At 40.5% G+C, this 27,589-nt stretch overlaps 1 protein-coding gene across 2 annotated transcripts in view; it reads right to left on the reverse strand.

The window, feature by feature from the left end:
- Positions 1-27,589, reverse strand: part of skap1 (src kinase associated phosphoprotein 1) — a 178,227-nt gene that overhangs the window by 19,526 nt on the left and 131,112 nt on the right. For both annotated transcript variants that reach the window (XM_064321408.1, XM_064321407.1), the window contains exons 10-11: positions 12,011-12,064; positions 5,684-5,793 (exon numbers count right to left, since the gene is read on the reverse strand). In XM_064321408.1, the coding sequence (XP_064177478.1) occupies positions 5,684-5,793; positions 12,011-12,064 (164 nt within the window). The remainder of the gene's footprint in view (positions 1-5,683; positions 5,794-12,010; positions 12,065-27,589) is intronic.

The following is a 27,589-nucleotide window of genomic DNA, read 5'->3' on the forward strand; positions in this document are numbered from 1 at the left end:
CACGCATTAGAAAAGACACAACCACATACATGCAATCCACACTCACACAGCAGTATACATCACAAAACAACACCAAAACACTCTGCCTTTCTCACCAACCACAAGCAGTGACAGACCACACGACACCACACCAGACACCACACACACACACACACACACACACACACACACAGACACAACCACACACACACACACACACACACACACACACACACACACACACACACACACACACACAGACAACCACACACACAGACACACACACACACACACATGCATATACACACAGACAGGGACACACATAGACACAGACACAGGAACACACACACACACACACACATATGCACGCACAAACACAAATGTATGGGAAAGCGGTTCATCTTTACAGTAAATGAGAGATCGATATCCGTCGATGCAGGAGTTTTTATAATCTGTGTGTTCTGCTCTGTGCGCAGCCAGAAGATGGCATCGCTGCCACAGCCCCACCCCACTGCCTGATTTGCAACTCTGCACCCGTCAATTAAACCGCCGCTTAAAACTGTTTATTAGCACCATTGATTTAGCTCCTGGAGTCCGTCCTTGCCTCCTATTCATTATGTTCAGTGTTAACACACAAGTAGTCAACCTCTCCTCAGTGCTTCCATCCCCAAGAATTTATAGGTCCTGTTTTATTATTGCTTTTCCAATGTGTCCTGCTTGAGTCGGGCATGAATTCTGGCTGGAGCTCCGTATTTCATTCACGGAGGTCGGGGTTCTCTGGCTGCGCTCGTAAAACACAGACGCCGGCCTTTATCAGCAGCTCCGACAGAGGGAGGCAGCGGGGGTCTCCTCGCCGCGAGCTGGCTGAGCGCGCCGTGGGACCGGCCTGTCTCCACTTCCAGACGGTGGGACAAAAGCATAACAGTTTGGCACAGAACGTAACAGTAAGGGGGTACGGTACACGGTCCCAGGCTTGTACGGAACTGGCTCTCGCTGTCCCCATCCACAGTGAGCTAATAAAACCAGTGATCCCGTTTACTCTCCCCAGTGGTTCTCCCCGGTCTTGACATATTGGGACTGGGAGAAAGAGAGCTCAGAAATCTACTGTGCCAGAGAGTTTGCTCTTCTTTATGAAATGGTATTCAGGGGGTGTGAGAAATTGCCAAAGACAATCAGCGAAGGTGCGCCGTACTGTGTAAGTGACTGGAAACAACAACACGATGGCAAAGTAAGAGTAATCTCCGCTGGAGAGGCGATAATCCCGTCCGGCTAAACACCGTCATGTCAAAACAGCACGCTGACGAGCTCTGTCAAGCCGTGCCACTTTGCGGCCGCCTGACGTGTTATGAGGGCTGTTTTGGTCGCAGGTGTTGCGAGTGCCTTCGTGTTCCGTTCGCTGTCTCTACATGCGCCCCATAGAGAGTGGTGGGAGGGACTGCTGAGGTGGGCTCATGTCGGCTCACAGGCGATGACATGCCCTTTCTCCCCGGCTTTGATCTCTGAACCCGCCGCTGGGGCGAGTGGGCGCCCTGCTCCAGAGCGGAGCGGTGTGCTGGTGCTGTTTATGCCAGATAGGGATGTTTGTGGGAATGGACGTGCAGAGTCTTTGCAAGGGCACGGTGTACAGATGGTATTTGTGTGCATCTCATGTGCGTGACTATGTGCAGTCTGTAAGGCAATACCATCGTCAATGGTATTTTATTGTTTTTCATCCGATGAATATTAAAAATGGCACATTGTTGCACATTGGAACAGTACAGTAAAGAATTAGCAACGTATGCTTACAGTGAATTGTCTGTTTGTCTGTTTTCAATGAAACTCGCACTATTTTATGCAAAAAACAAACACGAGGCAACGTTGCACACTACACGTGAGGAGCAGTTTGCAGAAAAACATAAGGCAGTCGCAGCCAAGAAACACCGGTGGTGAAACCTCTCAGCCTCCTCCTGCCCAGTTAAATGAGGATTTTGACAAGAGGCACATCGACAATGCGGATGTGGGTTTCAGTTATGCAAATCAGACACTGCACAGAAAAAAGTAATATGTAAAATGGGCAAACAGCATGTGACTGCAAAGCTTGGAAACAGAAGTAATCTTGTTTAATCATTCAAGGTTTTTTCACTTGAATATTTTGCATAGTACCATTTTCAGGTTGCGTATTAGGGTTTTTAATATTTACTATCCAATTTCTGAATTCAATATTTCACACCAATCAGCATTTATGTTCCCAATACAAATAGCGAAATGTGTCTTAACTGATCCCTTTTTTTAGTTCAAGCATATTTCAGTTAATTTCTCGTTTAATTTGTATTGGAAAAACGAATAAGATGAAATACCATCAATAATATGGAAAAATATCACGATATGATACTTTGGCCATATAGTCCAGCCCTAGTCCCCACATATGCGCATTTATGCATAGACACAGTCCCTACTCGGGATGTGACTGACACACATTTCTGACTGTCGACTAGCTGCAGTCTGAAAGCACGCTACTACTTGGATCAGTGCAGATCACAAGATTAAAATGTTTCAAAAATTAAAAATAAACATTGCCATTATTTTTACAGAATAATTTTCTGCTTTTCTGCTCACTACACAGGTTGACATATGGCCCAGTCTTCAATGAAGTGGCTAGCTACAGTCACGTAAGACTCAATAGTTAGATAGTCACAACATTGTCAGACTTGGATAGAATGGTATGGACACATGGTACATTCACGATGAGCTGCGATGGTTTTTTTTGCGCAGTACACCGTACAGGAGTATATTCGGCCAGTAGGTCCCTGAAATCTTTGCCCTCTACCATGCTTACCTGGAGAATGACTTTCATTACCATTTTAACAATTAGATCTGTTGTGGTTTCAACTTCGATAGCTGTCACACTGGCGAGCTCTCACTATAAAGCTGGATCTTGTTTGCTATGATCTCTCGGCCTCAGATGTCTGGTTCTTAGGTGGGTTAACATCATAAATGCCGACATGTGGTATGAAAATTTGGCAACAAATTATTTATTATTATATAATATTTATTTATCTAATATTTGACATGTGTGCATACTAACAATCGACTGTTTGCATCCCTAGTTCCTAGATATGTGTCTGTGTGTGACTGAATACAGTCCCTACGTACGCGCATGTGTGTGACTTGATACAGATAAGTAGATCTCTTGATATATGCATGTCTGTACCTGTTGTCTTAATGAAACTGTACAGTAATTTGGCGCTGTATAGTACATGTGGGTGTGGGCATGCATGCTTGAATGCGTGTGTGTGAGATCTTCAGGGATATGGGAGACGTGTTGACTGACAGACTGGCAGCGACTGCGTCACGCCAGTGACTCTGCACAGCAGCTGGAAAGGGAAACAGCTTTCATCTGACGCCGTGGAGGAGGAGGCCTTAATGGAAAGTCAAGAGCCCCACATTTACCCGGCCCTCACCTGCTTCCGACTCTGGTGTTTAGGGCGTGATGCCCGGGTGCTGTTTGTTCCGCTCTTTGGAGAGAGATGCTGATCTCCCCGGCCAAGCAACACCCCACGACACATTCTGGGGTCCCTCGCCTATGCCCACCGAGTCTGCTCTCTCGCCTGAACCCCGTAAACTGTGCTGCTGCCTGTCAGCGCAGGGCGTCAAATCACTTCATCACACCAGGCTCCAGAACATCGTGCTCCCCAGCAGACATTATTTGTCTGCTGGGGAGCAGCAGCGTCTTTCCCTTTGGCTTATAGGGCTCCAGACCAACCTATTGTTCTTCCTCTTTCTAAGCTGTGGCCCAGCGTGTCAATATCTGTGCTGGGTCCCGTTGCCTTTCAGCTCAATCAAAGTGGTTCACATGGGAGGGGGCAAGACATGGACCTTTATCTGATTTCGCTGGACACAGTTTGTAACACTGACACTATGACATGGCACTAAAGCTAAAGGTGCAATTACTAAAAGCAATAATCAATATTATATAACTGGCACTTTAACATTTACTGCTAGGAGGTGAGGAATGTCTACATAAAACAGCAAACTTCACCAATCTGGCCATGCTGAAGGCGAGACCCAGAAAAGCTTGACAGGAGACTAAATACCACACAACGCCTTCTGGTGTGCTGAATGTATGAGATAGACATAGCAATCATTTATCAGGAAGAAATGATGCTCATGAAATAAATGAGGGGAAAGATTAAGAGAAAAGAGATGAGTGGAGTCAGACGCAGCCCCTTGTACCTTTAAGTGATTCACCTGCATGTTGTAATAAACACAAAGGGAGTTTCGCCTGGATGAGCAACTCAATTATCCCTCATAATACCACAGCAGTAATGTACACAAATCCCATTACACAGGAAATCTTGCTGCTGGGCATTTTCGCACTAGCAGCGTAAGGAGAAAGGAAGAATGTGTCTTACATGCGGTAGAGGCAGAGACAAAAGTGCAGCCTGACAAAACCTCTGTAACATTTGTGTGTAAAAACAACACTGTGCTACAGTGAACAGGGTAACAGAAATGCCAGATTCAGATGCAGATCCATAATCAAGACCAGAGCAGAACGCATGAACAGACCTCATCAACCTCCCAAGGACATACCCAATATAAATATGCTAAACGTCAGAACAGATCCAAAGGCCCTACCCATACAGCAAAAATAATATTACATGAATTTCTAAGCATAAGGAGATTTCTAACACCTACATACACCTATTAAAAAGTTACTGATTGATTTCACATGGTTTTTGTTTTTCAGTTCATTCTAACCTTTTTTTCCCCCTTGATAATTGGTACATAATGGACCCCATCTGAAATTTGAGTGATGTACTCAATAACACTCCATGATTATTAGTATGATAATGGTGGACAATTAATGCTGAAATCATGTCAAGTAATGTCAAATGAATGTTATGCTTTATTTTAATTCATGGAGAGCTCAGATTTTACTGTCTGCCAGACCCGTAGAATGCTGAATGTCTCGACTCAAGGCCTGGGATATGAACTGAGCATGGGTTTTGTTGTGTGTTATTTACTCCACATATACTATAAAATATTGGCACATAGAAAACAGATAAAATGTCAGTATGTTAGCGGGATCAGATTGATGCTTCTGCCGGCCTGTGGTCAGCTGCACATAATTCATCATTACTCATAGAGCAGGCAGTGCAGGAAGGAAGAGAGGGAACATTGGCCGTTCTCAGCTATGAATGCGCTGCATGACAGTTTGGTCACCGACGACTCGAAACTCCTGGACAACATGAAGACCTATACCTGCATCTAATTCCCTCTTCGTCCAGGTTCGTGTTTGACCTTGCTGTTTTTATTTGATGGACACAAAGGTGGTGCAGCAATGGTGGTGAGAATGGAAAACCGAATAAGACTGAAAAAATGCTTTGTGCTGACCCATCGCAAATGTGTGCTTGTGCTAAGCATTTATCTCATCAACACAAGCACCCCAGGAAGGCCTCATAGCCGGGCAACATTACTCTCCCAGCGCCTTTATCAGCACACACTCACCAACTCAGAATTTTATGTTCAGTTAAAAGTATAGAAAAGCCACCATAAATCCAGGTGAGGTTTGAGTGTGTGGGCGTGTAGGTGTAGGTCCGTATGTAAGGTTTGTGTGTACGGGCATCCGTATGTTAGTCTGTGTGTCAGGTATGTGTGTACAGTATGGATGTGCGTGTGGAGGTGTGTGTGAGGTTTGAAGGCACGGGTGTGTGTCCTTGCTGACCTTGCTGATGACGTGTATGAGGTCTCCCCGCTGGAAGGACAGCTCATCCGCTTCTTCTGCATCACAGTCCCAGAGGCCCTGGTAGTAGCTGGCATAATCCATGGACCACACTGAGGAGAGAAGACACAACCCACTCAAATTCCAGCTTCCGTAAACAGTGAAATTTCTTTATGTGCTTATCACACTTGCATCTTGAAAGTAGTTCAATGTCTAATACCTGAACTAGACCATACTAGAGGCGTTTAGTGTCCCATTTGAGTGTCCCATCCCCACCCCATAACACTCCTTCCCTTTGTACTATTTCAGATTATAGTGTTTTATGATTTTAGGTTCTTCGTCTTAGGGCGTGTCATGCATGTATGTATGTATGCAGGATTTGTATTTTGGCTCTTGCTTAGCAGTAGTAATGTACTCGATGAATGTCGCAGCCAGGTCTTGTACTATTGCTCATATAAATCAGGTGAACACATTATAACTACTACATTATAACTCACTGTGCCTGTTAAATAATTGTTATGAAATGTAATGTGAGATACTGATAAATTTTGCAGGATTTTGTAGAGTATTAATTTAACAGTTTCCAAAAAATAAAACATGGAAATCATATTCACACATTTTAAATGTGATATTTACACTGCAAAGACAGTAAATTTTATTGAGTTCAGTAAACAGCGAATAATTTTGAAGTTCAATTGGGTAATATACATACAGTACATACAACCTCTGGAGGCACAATGTCACTGCACAACCTGCTCTAGAATTACCACAAACCATCAATTGCCCGACAGCAGCCACTATAATGCCAGCAAGCTGTCAGAAATGTCTCAAAATATGTAAAATTATCAAACAGAAAAAAAAAAATATTTATTGATTATTCTTGTACCAGTAACTATCTTAAGAAAAAACTTTATGTTGGTATATAAGGAAATTTTGTTATTTATGATATTGAACTCTAATATAATAACATAAACAGAACTGCGCATCTAAAAAATGAAATAATAATAACAATAACAACAACAACAACAACAAGAATAATAATAATAATACTAATAATCATAATATACAGCAAAGTATTATATCTGAACATACAAAATCAAGAACTCAATCAGTACATTGGTAATTACAGTGCTGCCACAATTATTTAATTATTATTAATTACCCTATTTCATCATTTGGTAAATTCATGAATAAACCTGGTTTTGTAGATGTGGGACTATGGGATTACCTTAAAGTATATCTACTCTTTAAATGTTTTTGTCCTGTTTGTACGGTTATGAATTTCTCCCAAGCATGAAAAAGGCTTTCTACCTAAATTTGAAACGTTCTACCAAATTTGAAACTGAAACTATAGGCCTGTCATATTTCCCAATTTTGGCGGTTGAGAAAGCGTACAGTAGGTGTGTCCTCCAAAGTGCATGAGATCAGGTGACTGGCTGCTGTCCTCTCTGTAGTCAGCCAGCTAAGCTACTGCTCCAGAGGAGTGTGCAGCTGGTGCAGATAAACCTGATTGGATTAAATTTGGATCATAGGATGCATCATAGCAGTGTGCATGGCTCACTGAACTGGACGTGCAACTTGAGAGCCCAAACAATAATTTCTTTACATAAAAATATGTCCATATATGTCCACCTGGAGTAAGATCCTCTCAATTTCAAATGGAGAAAATGCTTCAACTGTGTTGGGATCCACAGTCAATGTAGTATTCCTGGAGATGTCCCACTTTCTACTCTGAACAGTGTGATGACTGCAGACACTTTTATCTCAATCAAATCAATCAAATTTTATTTGTATAGCGTATTTTACAGCAGTTGTCACAATACGCTTTACAATGACAACCCTGGCCTAAACCCCCACAGGAGCAAGCCTAAGGCAACAGTGGCAAGGAAAAACTCCCTGTGGCAGATGGGAAGAAACCTCGGAAGGAACCAGGCTCAAGGGGGAAACCCATCCTCCGCTGGTCGGCTCAGGGTGGAGCCGTGGTGGCCTGTAATGGTTGGTGTAAGGTGCACTGTTTGAGTTGGCGGTGTGGAATACGAGAGCTGGTCTCAGGCACGGGCCCACACTGCGATGTTGACCCCCCATGTCTGCACGCGACAGGAGAAGCATCACTCTGGTTCAGTCCTGGCACTACTGAGCTGCTTTCAGCATCCAGCCACTCATTAGTAAATATTAAATATTTACACTCCCGCACCACAGAGCTCCCATGCGTCTCAGTAATAAATGCCTCCACTAATTACTTTTTGGGAAGCAGTTGCATCAGACAGGAAACGATCAGGAAGGGCACTGAATTAATTCCCCCCTGTTTCATTAGAGGCAAGGGAGCAGAGAGGGGTATGGTTCCTGTGAGCGGCTTTCTTAAAAGATGCGGAGCCTGTCAGACTGGTGTTGGTGGGCGGGCTGGAGGAAATGGCCTGTCACTTGAGTTACTGAGGAAACGGTGGGTGTCCCAGCGATTATTGAGTGGACAGAAGAACCACAGATGATAAGATGAACTCAGAGTCTAGATCTGGAGGGAACAGCTATAATATAGAGGTTTTTTGGCACCTAACTCAAGCTCATCCTATGCAGGTTTTTCCACAGCTCAGTGCCAGCACATTTAACTGTCAAATGTGCATCTACAAATAAAGAGCATGCGTAAATATCTTATTTCCAATCTAGACATTCCACAGTTCAAAGTCAGGATTGGTACTTTCAGAACACACCCACATGTGGCCGCTTGCGCGCACACACACTCACACGCGCACACACACACACACACACACACACATGCACACAACCACACACCCTCTCCTCTCCACAGTGATATCACATTTCCATAAAGCCCTCATTTATCTTACATTAACTTCAACAGCTGACAGGAAGGCCATTAAGAAATCAGTGATATGGCTGTTGAGGAGGAAAAAAGCTTTTTTCATCTTTCTAGAGAACATAATTCCAACTGTGAGGGACTCTGTCAGCTCCTCTTTCCTCTACTCTCTCCCTCCCCTCCCATACACACTATTTTCTCTGAGTCCTCCCTCATGGACCACAGCCCTTCCATTGATCCAACAGCTTTCCTATCTTTGGTACCATGGTCCTCAATGTTGAGTCCCTCTGCATAACAAGCACCACAGTTTGCCCCATTTGATTTGCCAATTTCTCAGAAAGAGTGTATTTTCTCATAGTCCTTAATATTTCAAGATATGTAAAGAAAGTCAATCTAAAAATGAAATCACTTAAAGTAAAAATAATACAAACATATCTGTCAGTAAACCCAAATGACATTTCAATGCCAGTCCGTTCAATGCATTTAACAATCTGATTGCTCCATTATTATGTGTACTGTAGGTTTTCTTAATTTGTTTCAGAAACATTCTTATGCTGTGTCATTACATTGTATTTACCTTACTCAAAGGCATGTGAAAATCAAGAAAGGAAAGAGCCCAAAAGCAGCAAATATATCCTGGTTATCAAGAGAATAATGTTTTTCCCACCAATGGTATGTTGGAAGTAATGCAATTACTCATCCTTTTGTGGTTTTCACAACCAGCCACTTCTAACCATGTACGATGCTAACAGGGAAATGCACTCCAGCATGCTATATTGCTGTGATCATTTTCACACAGTCAGTTCCAGTGGGCCAGAAAGGCCCAGCTGCATAAATTCATGCACCTGAAGTGTAATGAGGTAGCTACACAGCTATCATTTGTATGGCCAGGTGACCACACAGGGGCAATCATTAAAGACATTAGGGCAAAAAAGGTAATAAAACAAAATATCTAAGACACTATATTTGTTATAAAAGAAAGCAAAAACCACACATACCATACATAACTAGACATACCAGTTTTTCCCTATTTAAAGGAACTACATTTCAATAGGAATATCCTGGTCCATGCCTAGGAATTACAGAAGTATGAATTCTCATACACTTCAGTGCCCTATATCTGTGTATGGGATTTTGGGCCAAATGGTAAATGGTAAATGGACTGCATTTATATAGCGCTTTTATCCAAAGCGCTTTACAATTGATGCCTCTCATTCACCAGAGCAGTTAGAGGTTAGGGGTTAGGTGTCTTGCTCAAGGACACTTCAACATGCCCAGGGCGGGGTTTGAACCGGCAACCCTCCAACTGCCAGACAATCGGTCTTACCTCCTGAGCTATATCGCCCCAAATGGAATGTGGCAATGGGTAATGACATTACAACTGCATGTACTGCAAGGGTGACAATGTCACCAAAATGCAGACCTCAAAACTCACTTTTTTGATAGGAATGATTGGATAGGAAAGGTCTGTAGTCAGAAGATACCATTCACAAGGCTGGGGTGAACAAATGAGCAGTATTAAAGGACAGCGAGTGAAAATTAAAGCAGGAATCTACAAAGGACTCGATTCATGAGGCAGTCTTGTAGTAACAACGAGAAGTTGCTTGTCAACTGAGTATTATTTATATATTTATATATAAGAAAAAAATATGAATGTATAGCCAGGTCAGATTTAGGTATGGGAAAATGTATAAAAGCCCTTGTCACTCACAGTTGGACTGCAGATTTAAGTCTCATGAGTACAATAGAATGACTTGTTCCACATGAGCACACAGCTTTCTAGGCATATGCAAAATGCCACAAATGAAAACACAAGAGGGCTACAAGAAGCAGTTCATCTGAGAGGTGAAAAATGTCACCCCTCACATCCCCATTGCCAAAATACCACAATCCTCAAAAGAGTCAAAAGATTTATGATTCGTACTTCCCTCGCTGTGCAGAATCGGCTTATGATCTTGTACATGACATAAAAGTGGAAAAAAAAAAACTCTAAACAAACACACAATTGGGAGGGTCGGCTCCCTGCAACCAAGGTTCACACGCTATCCGGAGGACCAGAAAAAACATCTGGCCTGTTTTATGCCCGGGGAACCAATAGGAACCCTGATCCTCCAGGAGACAGTTTGGAAGCTCACACTCTAGCAGGACCTGAATGGGATTAACCTTGTGCTGTGCAGATTCAGGATGATGGGATAGCACCAGGAAGTGGCCTGCTGGCAGGGGGGCAACCTGGTGCTGACCTGACGACACATTTCATAAATCCAGGAGAGGCTTCTTTACACTGGCCAGGAAGAAGCAGAACAGTTCCTGTGTGCACTGAGAGGCCTATGGATGGGGCTCTTCTGTCCTCAAATAGTCCATTACTGCTGTGAATTGTGGACAGGTCAAAATAAAATGGCACTGCAGACGCATTTTTCTTTTGAAATGGCAGGTGGCTTGGGCCGGAGAAATAACGAACTAACTTTCTGTATGTGAGCTATGAACACCACAATCTACAGAAAAGGTTATTTCCTGTTTCCTGTGATGGGGGTGGGGGGGGCTGGCTTCAGAGGGGCTGCTTGAATAGCACCTTGCGTATTTAGGCTTTGCTACATATTCCCATGGTTCTCTGAGCTTTACTATGCTTGGACAGGGACGCAGGACTGCAAGGTCAGTAGCACAGGGCCCAATATATTCTGAGTAAAGGACAGAGGCAAGGAAATGGTAAATGTCAGCAGCCTGTCTTCCTGCCAACCCTGCCCCCCGGCCCTCACATTTCCTTTCTGGAAGAGGAATGCCGCTGTTTCCTCGCTGACGGTGGGCAGGTGTTTCCTTTCTCTCTGTTGCTACAGCCACAAAACACTCATGTATACACACGCACACATGGATAGATACACGCATGCACACTTACTGTACACACTAACACTGATGCACACACACAAACACTAAAACAAACACACATGTCCAGCAACCCAATACGTTGTGTCAGATACCGGTGGTGGGCACCATCTGGATGAACAGTGATCATACGGTTCACTACATTATTTAGCTTAAATCTGAAGGGAAATTTCTCGAATCCCTACAATTTAGTATGGTTTCCATGTTGCCCTGCTGTTGCTGCGGCATTAAGACAAAAGCATGATTTAACATGGAGATGATCATAGGATACTACTGTCAAGGAAAACATTTCCATATAAAATCAATCCCTGCCCAGCAACACCATCCCAAATAAACCTTTATTGTGCATTTGAGTGCATGGGATAATCAGTACTTTTTGGTACATTGAATTTTTAGAGTGAAATGGAAGCTGTGAATTGATGGTCTGACTCAATGTGCAACTTGCTAAATATGTAGATATTGTATTCTGAGAAAGATTTTATGACTGGTAAAAATTTGCAATGGATTGTTAATTTCTTCGTCTGCTAACCACTGTTGGATAGTTTTCAAAAAAGTGTGTACTGGACATTTCAGTCTTATGAACAGAATGTTTGTAGCAAGCTGCCTGCGCGCATGTCGGTGGTCCCGGAGAATAAAGATCTCACCTGGCTTTGAGCTCTTCTCAGAAGCCTCCTCAGTGGAGTCAACGAAGTCTTCCTCTGCAATAATAAGAAAGACAATCAAAAGTCATAAATGAAGCGGATTTATCTGTTCCCAACAAGCCCGTAGACAAAAAGCACACTGTGCTACAGGTATTTGGGGCACCTGTCTTTCCAACATGCTTTTAAAATTTTTTTTATGATTTAAAACAGCAAAAAACAAAGCATTTAACCAGAGAAACATGTGAAGGTAAAGACTTAATACCTACATGTAGCAATTCAAGCAGTCTAGTTACCATTACAAAGTGAGTTACTGTACAAAACTAAAGCTATTCTAATGTTATACTCAATTAAGGCATTCATATTACTATGAATAATTAAAGAATTATATACTGCATGCAACCAAAATCAGGCAGTTGACCATTTTTGAGTATTTTTGCAAATGCTGATAATGACTTACAGTGAAGCCTTGTGCTTCTAGTTCTGTACAGCCATACCTAAGCACTGCCAGTAAAGAAAACATGATTCTTCAAAAAAAAAAAAAAAAAAAAACTAATAAAAACTTCCAGATACACTTGAAAATATTTATATCTAGAAGCTTCAGCATGGCCGCAAATGATCTGAAAAAGTATTTTTTCCTCCATTCCATTAAGAATGGAACACAGTTTGTCATTCCAATTAGATTTAAAGAGCTACAGCCGAAGAACTTTGAATCAATCATTAAACTAATTGTACTTTTTGACAGTGAAGTGTGGGATCTGCAAAGAGAATTAAAGTTCAGAAGATGAAAGATATACCCAGTATAGTATATTATGAAATCTGTAAAAACATGTGCATGGAGGGCTAAGTTGAGCCACTATTACACAGCATTCACAAAAAAGAAATAATTTGGGAAATCACAAAAATATAAAATGTAATATCAAGGCATTTAGCACAAAGCCCCAAAGGGTCATGAGCAAAATGCAGTCAGTAACACAAATACTAATGACGAACACAAAGGAACCGAGAGCAGCAGGACCAACACATGAAGAAAATGTGACTGTTATCAGATTTATATGAAAGAGACTACATTTTGGAAGACTGGGATATAACCACTTGCATTTACACTAGAAGAGAGAATGTGCTTCAGTGATGGTGTCCTCTGTGGAAGCAGGAGGCATGGTGAGGTGGTTGAATTAAAAGGAGATGAAAAGGGGAAAATTATTAATACAGTACAGAATAAATTAGAAAAAGGTAAAATACTGATTACTTCAGAGTCACTCACTATTACAATAAAGTGTGCAGAAACACATTTTCTGTGATTCTAAAATCCAGAAACAATTTAAATGTCAAGTTATAAATGTGTTAGAAATGCTTTTGTTTTAAAAATACTATTTTTAAACATTTACAGATTGAAACTCTTTCAGATGTTTGGTCTGTAAAAATTGCACTTCATCAAGCAGGTCATCAAGCTAGCCATATCCATACAGTTATAAATATCTGCTATGTACTGTAAGTCATGTTGTTCCATGAGACCCCCAAAGAAACAGCCTGAATGTGGTCTAAGAGCTAGTGTAGTTAACTTGAGAACTTGCAAATGTTACCTAAGTGAGCTTGATAAAAGAGAAGAATTCCTGACAGAGCAAAACAAAAAAAGTAATAACAACAACTACAATAATAACAATAATAATAATAATAATAATAATAATAACAACAATAATGAAGATAATACTAAGAATTTTAAACTACCCACAGATAGTCCTGCAAACACCCAGAGCACATCAGATATAATACCCTTCTCGCCAAGATAGTGCTCTTAAAACACATTACTCATGCTGACATAGATAGGAAGAATTTTGCCCCTGTTTAATATGAGAAGTATATGTACATTGGCATTTATGTACTCAGCTACTTTTACAATATATTCTATCAATTTAAAGGGACCTCGTCTGTTAAGACTTGTGTGGCTTAATATGTTGTAAATGGCCTCAACTATGGAAATATATTGTGGAAACCACACAAAAGATGTCAGTTATTTAAAAAACCCCCAGGCTTTAATAGAAATTTTGCCTATGGAGGTTGCCATTATTTTAGACATGTAATGCACTTCGGGTAGATGATGTAAAATGGCTGCACTTGAGGTTAACGCTGTTGTTGTGTTCAGCAGTTGTGGTTATTAATAGTGAAAAATATCAATACAATGCCACAGTATTTGTGTGATGTGATACACGGAATATCTGTGAATAAAATGAATTCAATAAACATATTTGTGTATCAGCACTTTTTATAATTTAGGGCATATGCACTTAAAGAAAGTATTATCACCGGTTTAAGCTCATATAATAATGTTATTATTGATCCACAACATACATATACAACGTGGTTCAATAACGTTACGTCAATTAAATTAATGGGGATGATCACATGTTTCAGTTTCACCAAAAATGATAGTTTGATCCATATGGTCAAGTGACTAGGCCTCTTTGTCCCTGTCAGAAGATCTATGTTTACACACTACACTACAGTAAAGTGAGTGTAGGTACAGAGAGAGATATACCACATGCAAAGAAGCAGCATTAGCCATTCAAATTCTAGGCAAATATTTCTGTTGAAAATCAAGTTTAGTCGGGGAGAGAAAGATTTGCCCAGACCATGCAGTGACACGTGTAGTGTCACATGCTCCAGGGTGACAGGCTAGAATGAAGCACCAATTTTGGTGTATGGAGCCAAAGTTACAGCTGCCAAAAAAACCAAAATGTCCATTTGTGCTAGAATGCTTTACTATGAAACAACGTAGCAGTTTAAAACTTCTTTATACAGTTTTCATTTGAATGGAATGAGTGTTAACACATGCATGTCATATTGTCAGCGCAAGATTACTTCAAACTACATGTAAATATATTTTTAGGTAATTCAACGTTTGCACATACCACACAGTTTGGGCACAATCTGGCATTAATAAATAAAGAAGCTGTAAGTACTATTAGTAAAGAAACCACGATTACACTCTATATGGCATTATATACATTCACACATTTCACAGTCTTTTAAATGTGCTCATGATCATCCTTTTTTAAATGCACTCACTATGAAGTTGTTTTGCAGTAAACCAACTCACTTTTAAAGATGATTTCTCTATTGTCTCTCTGGCATCAAATTTTTTGTGGCATGGATACAGCTCAGAGAATTTAGGCGCTAATTTGCTAAAGCATTCAGATAATACGATTTTGAACAACAGGATACTTCATTGGCATTGTGAGTAAAATTACATTCTGGGTAATATGCTAATTTGCGAGTATCCAGTGAAGAAATAGAAAAATATCCATACATCCATCCATTATCTAACACACTTAGTCAGGGTTGTAGGGGGGCTGGAGCCTTTCCCAGCATGCATTAGGTGAAAGGCAGGAATACACCCTGGACAGGTCGACAATCCAACTCGGGGCTCACACACCATTCACTCACACACTCATACCTATAGGGAATTTAAACTCTTCAGTTAATCTAACACAATCTTTGAACTGCGGGAGGAAAGCAGAATACCTGGTGAAAACCAATGCGGTAATGGGGAAAACATGCAAATGCACACTGAAAGGTCCTGGCCAGGATTTGCTGTGAGGTGACTGTGCTATCCACTGCGCCACTGTGCTGCCCCAGAAAATAGGCCATTACTAATAAACGTATAAATCACAACGCTACCTTGTACCATAATTTCATTGTTCTTAAAGAACCCACTAAGATTTTTCCAAAAAAAAAAAAAAAAAGACAAATTGTTTTGAAATTCTAAGTTGTTATAACATTAGCGCTTTCAAAACACTTTTTAACAGTATAGATTAAAGACTCAACATGCATTCTACAGGTACATCAACAATCTTGTAAACCTTACAAACAATTTTGCAAAGAAAGAATAAGGTAATATATGATACTGATAAAGAATGAAATCTGGTGTTTGTTTTAAAGAGACACTCTCTGCAAGTCCCTGCATGAACATAGATCTGTGAGCAACAGACACAATCCAATGCATGCATACAGTTTCTATAGCAATCTATTTCACTTAAAGTTTGCAGACAATAATTTTACTTCTTGAAATTTGAGATGAATGAGGAATCATGTGCCATTCTGCACCCTCCACAAAGCAAGATCTTGCACTGGGAAATCATTGGCATTTTTGCCTCTACCTTTTTGTGAATGTTTCCAATTTTCTATTATATTTTATTAAATTCGGGTTCGACTAGAATGCTATCCAAACAGTCCAAACTCAATTAAAGTGAGTCTGGTCTGGGGTGTTGTGGCTAATCCCTGTCTATATATTCATGCACACACATGCATGTGCATGCATGCACGCATGCCCACAACTCACATATACAGTATGCACATGCACTTATGCACGGCCAATCACGTACATGCCCAATCACATACATGCACTCACACACACACTCCAGGGAGGGAGCCATGGACAGTGGATCGTTCCTAAATGAATGAAGGTTTACTTTGTAGCTGGGATGGAGAAACTCTGATGGCGTTAGCATTGATTTTAAATATATTAGTGAAATGGGCTGGAGGTTTCTACTTCCTGTGGAGTAAAGGAGAGAAAGTCATACGTATTCTCTCTTGACCATAAGAATACTGTGTATTTTTGATAAGAATATATGCTCATCATTTTAATTTCAGCAACTACACAAAGATGGGGTTCATTACATCAGCGGATGATTCAGATAATACCGAAAGTGAAGAAAAATATTTATGTTAATATGTGAAATATTTAAAAGTATACATAGTTATTATTTCTTATCCACACTGTAAGCAGAGATAATATCCTTGCGACAATTGTGAGATTGTTTGAAAGACAGTGAATCGAGGAAAACATCATTTGCAAAATGACCCATTCTGTCAGCCTTTTGTTTATGCACTCTAAGAACCAAGGCAATTTGCTCTATTGATTACCCACTAATTAGTTCAAAATTAAGAGGGCAAAATGAATTTGCACAAAAAATAGCACATAATGTCATGCTGCAAGCTCCATGTGATATTGATTTCCTGTAATTTCTTAATGATCTACATAAACAGCTGACTTTAACCACTTCACACAGCTAAGAGAGAAATCTGAACAGATCATCATGCCAACATTCGAGCTGATCATATCCACCAAATTTCCATTTCTGACTGAACTGTGACTACAGTATATGGCAGTGATTTTTACTTAACTCTTTACATTTTTTTTCTTTTGCAGCTATAACCAAGAATATTAGTTTACTAACTTTTTAGCTCAAAGTTTTGCGCACAACACCACCTTTTTAATCTGAGGCACCTACTAGCTGGGGAAACGCTTACTATAAGCTATGATACTTTCAATACTTTGTGTTGTGTGGTCTTTTCACTGTAAAGTGGGGAACTGATATGGTTCAGAATGCTTGGATCAGCTGATGGAGCAGTGTAATGGTTTTTACATTTAAACCGCCAATTTTTCGAACATGTTTCTGCAGAGTGCACTGACAATCAAGGTCGTCTTTCATTTCTGTCAGTTCTTTTTTCGCACAGCCAGCAGATACTCCGTCTTCCTATTTTGTGTTAAAATCTATAAGCAATCTGTTCTCAAGCATGAATTTGTAGATTCCTGAAATGGAGAAATGTGAATCCACCTTTTATAAAAAATTGTTTATCCATTAGTTTCATTTCACTTCAGAAACTTCTCAAGTTTTTACAGATTGGGGGTCGGTACCTCAGTGTCTCTTACATGTATTGTGTTATTGATTACTCCAGAAAAAAAAATCACTTTCAATTGCAAATGTGTATTATCTGGAGAGATATTTCAAAGGTACATGTGTTGATTTTATTAAACTGTGTATGAAAATATATCACTCGCACTTCCAAGTTACTTTATATTAAGTGCAAAAACTGTGAAAATAAAAATGAGTAAACAAATAAACAAATAAATACAATTATGCATTCTTTATTTGTTTGTTACCATGTGTGGGGATGTGTGGATGGAAGGCACATCTGTCTGCACTTCTGTCTCCACTTCAGTAATTGTACACTATGAAGGAGGTAGAGTCTACTGTGTATATACTGGCTTAGTGTTGAATGATTGGGCACACAGAAATCACACACTGGTACACAAACTGAGGCAATGCTCTTCCCAGTGATGAGTCATGACTCAAACGGCAGGCGGAAAGCGTCGTGGAATGAGAGCATCATCCATTTTACGCACAACTGCACTGGGCGGATGTGCGATGGCATGTGCGAAAATGTAGTGCAAATGGAGATCACAGTTAATGCTTATCCGTGTTCCAGTGTCTTCACAATGCTAGAGGTGATATTCCCAACCAATGTGTCGCAGCTGTATGCAAAAATAATGTCCTGAATTTTACACATGAAACAGTAGAGCGGTACATGGTTTGCATTTGTCCAGTTTCTGGTATAGAACAACCTGCAAGTTCACCCAATATGAGAAAAGAGAAAATTGTGTTTCTAATGTCGATGCCACATTGGCCACAAAACAAAATGACGGCATGTAAAATATTGAAAACTGAACCCCTTTAATACTTTTATCTATGGTATACTCTGCAATAATTTTGCTTTTTATTACCCTGAACTGCTTGCTCTTTGTAAAATAGAAAATATTAAATTATAAATACAAAAACTGAGAGGGACATGGATATTAAAATGATTGGCTAAGAAAGATGCAAGCTCTGTAGCGGTGTATGAACAGTTTATATTTGCAGCTCTACATTAGAGTCAGCATGATACAGCTCTGTATCACAGCTGAACTAAGCACCATTGCTATCAGGTTTTTCTTTTCTATGACAAGATTTTTATTAAATTATTTACTTTATTTTAATAAGAAAACTAAAAAAGCACAATGATATTTCACCTATGAAGGCAAAAAGTAATGTAGAGATTTACTAAATCACTCAGCAATGGTATTTTCTAGAGAACTGCAAAGCACAGAACTTCAGCTAAACTAAGCTATAACAAGATGCAGAGAAAGGGAACTGTCTTTATACTCACAGACCATTTTACTAAGGTGACCCCAGATTGGCCAGATCTGATTTCTTTTTAAAAAAAGGTAAAATATTTCAAATTTGGCTAATTGACTAAATTAAATCCTCGCTGGCAGCCTACTTTCTTTGACTGTAGTTTCTTTTCTGACATGCAAAGATTTCTGGGAAATATGCCTACAGTATGTATGTTGTTATTGTCCAATATCAAGTGTCATTTTTTTATCATGTGACAGTGCAGATGCATGTAACTGTTATTGCTAGTATTGATGGTAAAATTTGAACTTCAGCTAGCTAGCTATTGAAGAAGATAACAAAGAGATGTCATACTCCTAGCCACCATAAAGCTAATCAAAATGCCTTATAAACACAAAAGTGGATCTCAGAAGAGAAAAGAGGAAACGGACCAACAGAAAAAGGTCGCAAAGAATTTAATGGTTTTTAAAAGCAGTCGCCAACCCGCGACTGAACCATGGCAAAACATCTGCCAGACTACTACAGTAGGGACGTATCAATAACCTTCTAAGCTCAACTGCTGTCATTCAAGACCTGTTTTAGAGATCATGCAACACCTCAGCCTCCCAACTTTTGAAAATGCTTAATGTGGAACACCATTCGATAACTTCTGCCATTGGTGAGGTGTGTAACTTCCCACACTGCTGTGTGTGATAGCATGTCACAGTCACAACAGCGCAGCACTCATTTTCTAAATTAAAATGAATCAAGGCCTAGGAGCAGTAGGCTATAGAGCAGGAGAGACTGAAAGGACAGGATATACTGTCTATTTTCAGCTTTACAGCCTGGGTGCTGAATTTGAAGGAGATTGTTGACAGTCTTGCTAGTCTGACTAGCTAGTCAAGGCTAGTCAGATGCCCTTCAAATGAGTTAGTAGACAAAACACCCTTCAAGGGGATTGGCCTTGCATTTCTGGTGAGCTGCCATGCCAGCCTGAATGTTGTAAGTTGAGTTTGCCACTGTGCATCTCAATAATTATGTTTTTGCCTCCATGTTAAACCGTAATGCCTTGGTCATTAAATTTTGATTAAGGATAACCATAATTCACGTTTCTAAAAAAGGGAAAGCACTCATGCCCAAAGCTGTAGGCAAGTGGTAGGTGGTAATCTCGATAGACAGACTTCTTGGATATGGCTCTTTAAGACTGACTGCTAGTAATGGCATTCAGACTTTTTTCAGAGAAAAATCAACTGTCAAATTAGTTCTTCTATTGTTTGTAAAAATGTCTCCTGGAGTTTTCCTTTCTCCGTTGTTAATGTTAATGTGCTGATATACCACAGTGTAGTATTCGGTCTGGTGAAGAACCGGATTCGTCTTGGTCAGGCCCACCGGTGGAGAGAGCACACACACCTGGGATCTAATCAGCCCAGGTGCTTAAAGGTGTGTTCTTCTCCACGGTACGGGGCCGAGACCGGTAGTACATACAGAGAGAGCGAGTTTTTGAGTTTTGTTTTGTTTTTGAGCACTATAAGACAAAGAAAACGGTCAACTGAAAAGCTGGCCAGTGGATCCCAGCGCCGAGCTGAAAAGCTGTCGCTGGGTTGTACATTCTTTTGTCCTTATTATTTTAGTTTGTAGTTTTGGTTTATTGTTTTTGCCCTGAACACGTGAGGGGGAAGGATGAAGGCGTTTAATTTATTTCATTTCGTGTTGGTGTGGGAGCGCTCTCTCCCTCTCCATGCAGCAACCGACAATCCACGCCCGGAACTGCCACATCTCCCTCCCAGGGGGGTCACACCAGCGTACACATACACACACCAGCGTGTGACACACAGATAAGTTGTTTATGTATCCTACACCCAACCATACGAAATTGTCCCGGAAAGTTGCATTTTGACACATGTACATATGCAATGCGATTCATTGGCGCAGTTTTGCTGTAATTGCTCTGAGTACCCCTTTGTATTTCTCTTCATGTTCTTCAAATCACTGAATAAAAGTGTCAACTAAATTATTAGGACCCCCGATGTCCACAAAATGGATACGCCCTGGCAGTTTAGATGAGGTGAGCGCATGCTCTCAGATGGTGTTGTTGTCATACTGTTCGGCTCTATGGCCGAATGCCGAATAGTTGGCATTTTTTGGCATTGTGGTGGTGCTGTCTGCCTGTGACATTTAGAATTGTTCAGCCCTTGGTGGTGTCTAGACAAATATGCTGTTTCATGCATGCATATTTTAGTTTACTTTATAATCTATTTGGCCATATTGAGTTGTCATACAGATTTATTATTGTCATGCTGCTCCCAACTGGCATTACTGTAAATAGATTGTGTTTTGAAATTACTGGCCCCGACCCACGGCTCACACAGGCTAATATCGTCTATGTTCATACCTACGTTGGGTGCAATCGAACACAGCAGAATGATCAGTGTTAAATAAACTCTGTTAGTGTAGACCTAACGCAGATAGCTTATATTTGCATGCCGTTGGACTCCAAACAGCTTACTGTGTATGACTCCACTTCAGTTCGGACCCTTATAATAATGAAATCAAACTTGTTTTTCGCTTTGACCACCCTGGGAAGGGTTACCCCCCCGGGCAGACGCACTCACTCGGACAGACAGCAGCACTGTCCCACCTGGGATCTGAACCCACAGCCGTTTGGGCTCAAGTGCTGTGTTTATCATTCCACGCCGTTCTGGTGCGGCTGTCGAGCCTGCGCCGCGTGCGGGTTCTGTGGGGGCACGGCCCCGTGCGTCCGGGGCCGAGGGACTCTGATTACGGGCGGGGCACCCTGCGGTCTCCCAGATGACAGCGATACCCCGCTGCTCCTGCTCCCACATCCATCCTTCTGCTGTCAGCCTGCCGATAAAGCTGGCGCTATGCAACCCTACACTTCCCACCACGCTGTCTTCCCTCTGCTTCCCGGAACGGCGGCAAAAAAACCGCCTGACTGAGACACCTACTCTGACTCTGCAAAATGCGCACAGACACACACGCAGGCACATGCACACACACAAACACACACACACACGCAGGCACACGCACACGCACAAACACACACATACACGAACACACACAAACACACACACACACCCATACACAAACACACACACACACACATACACACACACAAACACATACACATACACACACAAACACACAAACACACACACGCACACATACACATATGCACAAACACACACACGCACACATACACATACACACACATACATACACACAAACACACACACATATACACAAACACACACACGCATGTGGGCACACACACATACACACAAACACACACACACATACACATATACACGCACAAACACACATACACACACATAAACACAAACACACACGCGACGGACATAGGCACACCCATAATGTATAGACTCTCTAGTGACACATAGAATGACTCTGGCAGATTCACACTCCCTGTTGCACAGCTCTTCAAATGAATTCTCCTCCATCTTTATTTTTCCCTTCCTGCTTTCCTTGCTCCCTCTAAGTTCCCTTTCTCTTCTCTTGGTGTTTAACTTGTTTCCACCATTCTCCTGACACAAAGTTTCAAAGTCACTTTAAGATGCATGAGGCCTTAATGGAGATTTATCACTCTGTCATCTCTGTTTTCTCTCCGTAAGAAGAGGAAAGTGTCAGGGCCTCTCGATGGCCATTTGCGGTGGCAGCATCTCATTTAGCAAAGCACAGAATGAAAACCTCAATCATTATCTCAGAGGACAGACCACAGAAAGACAGCAATTCTTTACAAACACCATCCTTTCATTTGCAAGGTGATCTGACTCAAAGTTTACCAGAGCTGTAAAGCAATAAGAGATATAAGAGACTTAAAGACACACAAGAGACATAAGAGACATAAAGCAGCATGATACACAGATGTAAAATCACACAAGTGTCGTTGTATGCGGATTTATCATATTTTAAATGTTAGGGACAGTAGTGTCCTGAAACAGCACCTTGCATAGTTGACCTCAGCTTGAACAAAAACAGCACAATACAGCCGAAAAATGCAAAAAAATTCAAAATGCTTTGGAAATGTTTAACTTTTAAAACATTTATCGATTCTTTATTGATGAAATGATTACTTGCATTACTGACCACTCTCATTTTCTAGCAATAATTATTCAAGTTAATAACCAATAATAAAGCAAGCAGTGATTGGAATATCTCCTGTTCAGGGATATCCATCTTTGACCTTTGAAGCTACGGGCCTCATGTATAATTTTGATAGCATTGTTAACTTATTATTAATTAATAATTCAACTGAAGTGTGCAACTGTAATTGTGTACACTACTGTCAGTTTGATAGAAACTCAGCTGACCAGTTAGCCCATAACTCATGCCGCTGAGGTTCTACTGTACAGAGGTTCTACTCTACAGTAACTGTTTTCGGCAATGCTTACAGGCAATTAACAAAAATCAGAATTGTTGAATTCTGTATCATGTTACTACTTGAAGCCTCCTAACAAAGAATACCTTTAATCATATTCATGGAAAATAATTTTCTGCTCTTTCCCTTGTTTTCACAATGCTCTGCAGTTTCTGAAAAAGACGTACTGCTACTAAAAATAAATGAAACACAAATATTCTGACATGCCTATACACTAAATTCATAACATTTCTGCAGAATAAAAGACATTTTTACTATGAAGCTCTCTTACTATCTCTCGAGTTAACAGATGGGGTGTTTACAATTCTTGGGAATTAATGAGCCCCTAAAATAGTCAATGTGGAACAATTTTTATTTGTATCCGTTAAAAAGATTCATACAGCTTCATAGATTGCTGACTTCTGACATCAATTATCTGAATAATAATTGAAACAATAATTTACAAAAATGAACACAAAATTGTTCATTAGTACAAAATAGTAAATATACGTACAGAAAAAGACATTGTGTGAACTAAAAACTCCTCCAAAATCAAGAAAAGAAAGGGAAGGACTCCTGGCTAGGGTAATGAGTTTCGAAAATTATCAGGAGATTTAATGGATTTCTTCCTTGGGACGAGTCCCCTTTACATTTTATTTTAAATCTCAGCAGCTGATCAGATGGGTACAGGTGGTGCTTGGCAATGTGTGTCAGTCAGGCTGGTGCTCAGACAACATGCTGAGGGCCAAGCTTCAGAGACAGGGAGAGGAGAATTGTTTCAATATAGCAATTTGATTCAATTTTCCACTCAATAAAATTACCCATCAGTGCTGGTGGTGTTTGCCGTCCAGACTCCCTCATTTCCAGATTCCACTCTTAATTGAACCAGTTTATGTACTTGTCTCACGGAAATTGGAAAAATTTATCACCTGGAAAATGTTATTTTTTTCCCCGGCTGTGCGTTTTTAAAACTTCATTAAAATGATGAGCGACTATGAAATTAAATTGTTAACATTTGCATAATAGAAAAAAAGTGTTCCACCATGGTGTGGGTGAAGTGAATTACGGATGATGTTTCCTGTGCTTTGCTGCCATGGAAAGTCAAGATATTTCCCCGCTTTTTTTACTTTTTTCTTTTTAACTCCTGCTATATGCATTCCTGCGTGCCCCCCAGGCATTACTCTGAAGCATCAATGAGGGGAAGTATTGGTCTAAAATGTCCAGTACAGATGTTTCCTCTGCATGTCTCCACTTCAATGGGATTTATGCAATTAAAGCATGCAGAAGGAAAAAAATGTCACATTAAAGAAAAACTGCTCTAATTTCCCCACTGTATTCAGGAGCAGTTAATAAGAATCCCTGCATAATTAAACTACTGAGATGGTGGCTGAGCTCTGCGTTGTTGATTATTGTCTCACCAATCCCTGATGAGGGCCAAGTGTGGGAACATTAAAGCATACGGAAACTCGTGATGAGGTTGAAAACCCTGTTATGATGTTGCCTCAACAATTGAATCCAGAATGATCTCACCTAAAGGAGACCAAGTTAAGGAAGTCACAGGGGAGCTAAATGGGATATTAGAGCATCTATAGGATATCTGGAGACAAAGGAGACACCGATGTGGCTTTCTGGAAACTTCCATAACAGCATTGACCATTGCACCTTTTCTGAATGTCTTATGCAAACATCCAGCTGTTTAAGTTATTTAATTGTGCAATGTAGGGGAAAATAGTTAAGGTACCTGGCATTGTGAAGCCAAGAGAATCCCTCCCTCTTCTCTCACTGACTGAATTCTCCCTTGAAATTGCATTCATGCCAACTGCATACTCTAAACTCAGGCTTTCACAAGATCCCAGTCATCTCTCAGTGAATCTAAAGGTTTCTGAGGATAACCTCAGCAGCTCCCTCCAAAACATCACTCCATATTATAGCTCAACACAGTCAATTAACTTGCCAGGAGTGTGCTAGCAGCATCATATATCTTGCTAGAGCTACAGTGCAGGGGCCTGGACTCATCAATCGAGCCACCTTGTAAACAATGTGCACTGAATCACCATATGTTCATCCCGAAAACCCTACTACAGGCAGAGCTGTGGCACAAATATCTGCACAGATACAACACTGTATGTTTACGGTAAACTTCCCAAGGAAGTGCTCATTAACTCTTAAGTTTTAGAGTCCTGTAAAAGGAATTATTGATATCACAATTAACATTTTGTACAAAAGTCAATTAATAATAGCTCATAGTGACAGCTAAGGATTTTTAATAAAAATGGCTTACAGTTAAAAAGGCATATATTAATATGCTGTAAACTGAAATTATTTTCTTCATAACTACATGCCAATACATAGTTTATAATAGCACATTAATGAAAATATATTTAATATTTTAGCCCAAAAAAAGATCATTAGTCCAAGTAAATTAGCAAAATCCCCTCTACTCAAGGAGAAATTAATTTGTATCGTCAGGTTGCCTATAGTCGGACACTTTGCCAAACCCAGACACGCTCCCTTGTGGCGTATGTCCCGTCCTTTTCATTGAAAATTTTGAAAGGACGTGGGCAAAAAAAAGTAGTTGTCCCGTATTTAGGGTAATTAAACTACCTTTGTGTAAAATTTCATGTGCATCCAAACATATATGGGCATATTACAAAGTGTTTAAGAAACATCACCCTGTCCGAGTGCATAATTCGGGTCAATTCGGCACTGGTGACGATATCAAAGTCAAGTCAAGTCAAGTCAAGTCAAGTCAAGTCAAAGTTTATTTATATAGCACATTTACAACAACTACAGTTGGCCAAAGTGCTTGAACAAGCTTAAAATACCAAAAATGAATATAAAAGTAATAAAAATAAGAATAAAAGGAAACAATAAAACATAGTAATAAAAGAAATATATAGAAGATAAAAACAAGGTAACAAGCTCAGCTTGAATTGAATGCCAACGAGAAGAGGTGGGTCTTCAGCAGCGACTTAAAATATTCTAGAGTCTGAGCAGTTCTTATATGAAAAGGTAGGCTGTTCCAGAGATTTGGGGCAGCTACCGCAAAGGCTCGATCGCCTCTATTTTTGTGCCTATCAGTAGAGTTGACAGTCTACTCTTGCAGGCTTTGAATGGGAGTGTCTGTCTATGGGTAGGCTAGCTGTGTGGCTATTTTCCCATTAGGAAAACAATAAGGTTAGCTGACCTTACAATTCATATACAGTGCGTATGTGTTTGTGACAAGTGGTGCTTTGATTCAAGCTGTATATTTATCGGGTAAAAGTACCCATGTAAGGGAGGTGACTGAGGTGTCACAAATATTTTAAAAAGTACCAAAGCTCAGTAGGCAAGGCTGCAGCTCTGAAAACTAACCAAAACAACTGTTGAATGAATACAAATACTTTATAGAATGAAAGTAAGTTGCAAAAGCAGAAATCGCACAAGTTAAGTATGCTACATCGTTCAGTTTGTAATAAAAGACAGGAGTCAAAAGAAATTGACACAGGTAATAATTAATGAAATGCAATGAAAGCTGATTAAAACTCTGTCTGCCAATTGTGACATTACCCATGCTAACATAGCTAGTTAAGAACACCTTGAAAGAACCTAAATGCTGTACGCTAGGGCAGCTTAACTAGGAAGTGAAGCCTTACTGGCACTCCCAGGAAATGGAAGTGACAGTTTCCTGTGCAACACCAGTAAAAACACAAAATAATTATAAAGAGATGTGTATGATAGACAAGCAAAGGAGTCTTAAAAATACAGTCCGTCTAGCAATATATGTGTTCTCATCTTGACCACCCAATCATCCCTCAGTTCAATTGGCTCAACATTCCCTCACTCTTCACCTAAGCTGACATGCGACCCTTCTGTTGCAAAATTGCTACTGTACATCAACTAGGTGGGTGCTACACATTGGTGGTGGTTGAAGTGAGTTTTCCCCATTCATTGCATGAAGTACTTTGAGAACATGAGATGAGAAGTGTGCTATAAATTCAATCCATCATCATCAACATGACAACTATGGAGCCCGGTTCTCCAGTCAAGGCACAATTGTCGATTCTAGCAGTAGCTCACACTGGTGGTGAAATAAGGCCTGTCCAAGTCCATTTCTGTAATTTTGTGAATAGAGACTGCAGCACACCAGTAAAAGAGGTTAGTTTAAAAGGACAAAAATTAGCGGTGGATGTGGTGGGGGCTGGGTTCATTATGACCAATCAGGTTGACCACTTTCTTCCCTTTTAAACATGTGCATCAAAGTAATAACAAACAAAA

Source organism: Anguilla rostrata, chromosome 2 (assembly GCF_018555375.3).
Source record: "Anguilla rostrata isolate EN2019 chromosome 2, ASM1855537v3, whole genome shotgun sequence".
NCBI lineage: Eukaryota > Metazoa > Chordata > Actinopteri > Anguilliformes > Anguillidae > Anguilla > Anguilla rostrata.